Consider the following 4,906-nt stretch of genomic DNA (forward strand, 5'->3'; position numbering starts at 1 on the left):
TGATCCCATCATCTTGCAAACAACAACAACAACAAAGAATTTGTCCCCCTCCCGTCCTGAGCAGAACACAGTGACTTCCCAACCTGGGCAGAATCTGGATGGAGATGAACAGTTACTAAAAATCATTTCTCTCCTCCTGATGGATGATTCTGGGGAAAAAGTAAAATTCCAGAAAGTCTTTTTCAAGGTACCCTTGGCTAGGAGAGTAGATGTGAAAGCAAGGATTTAGTTCCAAATTTTGGAAATTGTTTGAGGGAGTTGAACAAAGAGGGATTCACTAAATATCATTTCGGGGATTTCAGGTTTATAAAAGCTTGAACATATGAAGAGACCGAAAGAAGAAAAAATGCAGACAAACAGTTGTCACCTATGAAAAAAATGATAATGACATGAGTATTAATGGATGTGATATCTTTGAAAATCTGATATAAATAGTCTTAAATAGTTTTTGCAGGAAAAAAAAATATCCCTAAGTGTGATAGACATTATAGAAACAGTAAAAATTGTCTGAAGACAAATAAAAAATAAGAAAATCTTTTTTTAGTAAGTGGTTTTTAAAGTTTCATAAATACATACAATACTTTACTCAATATCAAAAGACTCCATCTGAATGTTAAAGAGACATTGTGTATTAAATGCAGAAAAACCTTTGGAAACAAGGAAATTCTTACTGAACATCAAAGAAATACTGGAGAAAAAACATGTAAATTCAGTGGATGTGGGAAAGATTTCAAAAAGAAGGGGAAATACATTGCACATCACAAAAATCATAGTGAAGAGAAACTTCTTAAGTGTAACCAATATGAGCAGTTCTTTAGATTCAGGGAACATCTTACTCAAAATTAAATAATTCATTCTGATTAGAACTCAATTCAATTCAATATAATGAGTATGGGAAAATTTTCAGGTGAAAGAAGTCATGTTGAACTTTAAATAATTGAACTCTAGGATTTAGTATAAGAAGAAAATTTAGAAGTCATTTTGCTAATTTATTTTATTTTACAAGATATGAGAGGCAGGGAACCAAAATGAGATTTTTTAATATTGTAGCTTGCTGTCACTTTCATTTCATGTTTTTCCTTCACATCAGAGAAAGTATTGGAGAGAAGTACAAGTAATTTTATGTCCATGTGAATATGTTATCATAGTGATTTTTTCCCCCACATATCAAAAATTTCATCCTGGAAGTTAATTATTGAATTGTGATAGGGATAGAAAAGTTTTGAACCATATTTTTAAATTAAATATGAGAGAATCAATGTTGAATGTTTTTTTCATTTATATGAATTGCTCATTGTGTTCACTTAGATTTCTCTTTTCTCTAATATTTCTGAAATTTCAGTTTGGAAGATTTTTTTTTAAGAAATAAATATTAAGCTCTAGTTTGGTAATTAATGCTAATTAAATTGTATTAAATCAGTTATTAATGCTTAATGTAAATACAAAGATCTCATGTATATTAACTAAATAAGTTTCGATTAATTGATATTAAGACAGGGATCTTATTTCTCTCCAAAGGAATTTCTTCAACGGTTCTCCAATTACACTGTATTCCTAATATTCATAGCATCAAATATCTTGACTTTAAAAGAGTTAAAATGTAAATGATTCATCAGCTAATTTTATTGTCATGTAATAAGTCCCCCCCAAAAAACAAGCTCTGTTGACTTATGTATAAGGCTTCAATTGAGAAATGTATAATTCAATTTTATACCATTTGTAACCCTCATTCTTACAGAATAAACTCCAAGAAATCTAAACATAAGGGCATTTTCATGAAAGAGAGAAAAGGATTTTGTCTATTCCCTTCTACAATAATAGAGAGAGCCTAGTTTCAAAGCAAGGTAAATTATATTTTTATTTTAGGTTGTTTTTTTTTTTTTTGCAAGGCAATGGGGTTAAGTGGCTTGCACAGCTAGGTAATTATTAAGTGTTTGAGACTGGATTTGAAACCAGGTACTCCTGACTTCAGGGCCTGTGCTTTATCCACTGTGTCACCTAGCCACCCCATAATAATATTTTTAAAAGACAGATCATTTTTTATCATCCACATCCTCCAATGAGCCAAAAACAAAGCACTTGAAGTTATTCTCTCATTCTTTCAGCTCATTATAATCATTTCTATCTCTTGGGTCATGTTTGTCCTTCATTTTGGAAGAAGACCATGGCATCATTCTTTTCTCTAAAGACAGTTGGCAAATATTAAGGTAACTTTAATTTGTACATTTGACTTTGTCCTGTTATTTTGGCCAGAATCCATGACCTTCCTTAAGTAGTCATGTTTTGAAATTGTATCTTTTTTTTTTACGTCTTTGCAAGGCAATGGGGTTAAGTAGCTTGCCCAAGGCCACATAGCTAGGTAATTATTAAATGTCTGAGACTGGATTTGAACTTAGGTACTCCTGACTCCAGGGCCAGTGCTCCATCCACTGCCCCACCTAGGTACTCCTGAAATTGTATCTTTGAGATGTAATTCTGTGACCTTTCTCAATATAAGGTGATTTTGCAAAATCTTAATTCTAGCATGGCCAGTATTGAATATTTTTCTTAGAGAATCATGGCTAAGTGACTTGCACAAGGTCACATAACTAATAAGTAGCTGAAGATGAATTTACACCAAGTGCCTCCTAATTCCAGAGTCAGTGCTCTCTCGACTGTGCCACCTAACTGCTTCTTGTATTGAATCTTTCTTCCCGGTTTCACCCATGTCTTTTTAAGTTTCCTCAATTTGAATTTTCATAGTGCCAAACCATTCTTCTAGTTCTGTTCGTCAGTGTCTATCTGGTGATATTAGGACTTTTTCTCCCTGTGTTAAAATGTAGGATCATCACCTCATTTCATTTTCTTTGTTTTCACTGTATTTCTCTGTTATTTTTTAATTTCTATTTGAGAACTTAAACCTTTATCCTTGTTTGCATGCTTTTAATTTTTCAGTATTTAAAGAGGTACCATGGCATGATGGAAAGAACAGTAGATTTCAAGTTAGACTAACCAATGTAACTGGAATGTAGGTTGATGATAAATCTCACAATGGCTCCTTATATCTTCTTATTCATTCCTTATTTTAAAAAATAATTCATTTTTTTAAAAAAAGATCATTTCCATAAAATAGCATATATAGTGGCTCAGTCATTTCAGTCATGTCTGACTCTTTGTGAACTCACTTGGGGTTTTCTTGGCAAAGATACAGAAGTGGTTTTGCGTTTTTAGACTATATGAAATGGTGATCTCTATTCCATACTGTAGAAAAAATAATAAATTCAGCTTGCTGCTTTAAGATTAAAAAAAAGAAAGATGCTACATAAACTTCAATGGTATCCTCTAGAAACCTGACGTGAATATGAATTCAGCTTTGCTCTAACAAAGTCAATTTGTCTATGAATTTGAATTTGAAAGAAGACTCCATGAATCATAGGTTTCTGATTTGTGTATCACAAGCAGTGCTGCCAAAGTCCCAGGGCAGGGAAATTATATTGTTTTAAATTCTTGACTATGCCTCAAAATGATCATAATGCTACTGATATTGTAACTATCAAAGCAATGGAGATTTTCTTCTCATTTGGTCAATGATTCTACTGTACCAATAAAGATGTAAAGAACAATCCGTAATACCACAACATCACAAACAAAAACATATCTTACTGGAATTTTTCATTCATATATAAATTAGGTTCAACAACAATGGGATGGAATGACAGATTATGCATTATTCCTTTAAAAAAAGCTTTCTATTCATTACCATTCTTACAGCCTCTTTTATCTGCTTATTCCGTAGGCTGTATATAATAGGATTCATAATAGGAGGCACTATGCAATAGAATATTGAAAGGATTATATCTTGAAGGGACCCAGAATCTGAAGGTGATTGTAGGTACACATAACAACCTGAAAAAAGGAACAAAAAAACCACAATGATGTGGGGGACACAAGTAGAAAAGGCCTTTTTTTGATGTTCTTTCACTGGAAATCTGAGCACAGTGGAAAATATTCTAACATAAGATGCTGTGATGAAAGAAATGCAGCCAACCCCAATTACCAGAGCACCAGCAAGTAAAGATAATGTGTTGCTGAATGTCTCTGTGCAAGAGATCTTGAGTAGAGAGGGGATATCACAGAAGAACTGATGGATGACATTGGATTGGCAGAAAGACAATCGAAACGTGTAACCAGTATGGAAACCTGAATAAAAAAGGCCAGTGACCAAGCATGTGAGTGTCATCTTCATGCAGACACTGGGACGCATGATCACTGTGTAATGAAGTGGGTGGCAGATGGCAACATAGCGATCATGGGCCATGACGGTGAGCAACGTAAACTCTACATAAGCTATGAAAACCATCAGAAAGATCTGAGCTGCACATCCAGTAATTGAAATAAATCTGTTGTTAACAAGGGAGTTAATGGATGCTGGGGGAACTGTGATTGATATGTAACAGGCATCCACAATGGACAGATTCCTAAGGAAAAAGTACATGGGGGTGTGGAGTCTCCTGTCAAAGATGGTGATGATGACAATGAGGAGATTCCCCAACAGCCCTGCTGAGTAAAGGAGAAAGAAAAGCAAGGAATATAAGATCTGTAGCTCTTGGGTGTCAGAAAACCCCATAAGGAGAAATTCAGTCACAGTGGTGGTCAAGTTAGACATTTTCAGACCCAGTGAGTCACCTGAGGAGCCAAAGAAAAATTAAACAGTTCATCAGTTACTGATTATTAGGGACATGCTGTGTGTAAAGATATCAAGTCATTATTCCATTTTCATCATTATGGCATTAAATATGAATTCTGTCTTGTACTGACTGTATGATTCTGAATAAGTCTGGTTACTTATCAAGGAAAAGTTCTCTAAAAGTTATATGAGAGGTGCAAACTTGCACTGGTAAAGAATATTTCTTCCCCTGGGAATTCC

At 34.0% G+C, this 4,906-nt stretch overlaps 1 protein-coding gene across 1 annotated transcript; it reads right to left on the minus strand.

Annotated features, from left to right (window-relative positions):
• Positions 1–3,706: 3,706 nt before the first annotated feature.
• On the minus strand, positions 3,707–4,645 carry LOC141492580 (olfactory receptor 14C36-like). The gene has a single exon (XM_074192995.1). It carries the CDS (start codon positions 4,643–4,645, stop codon positions 3,707–3,709), a length of 939 nt encoding a protein of 312 aa, XP_074049096.1.
• Positions 4,646–4,906: the final 261 nt, after the last annotated feature.

The sequence above is a fragment of the Macrotis lagotis genome, chromosome 1, assembly GCF_037893015.1.
Source record: "Macrotis lagotis isolate mMagLag1 chromosome 1, bilby.v1.9.chrom.fasta, whole genome shotgun sequence".
Lineage (NCBI taxonomy): Eukaryota > Metazoa > Chordata > Mammalia > Peramelemorphia > Peramelidae > Macrotis > Macrotis lagotis.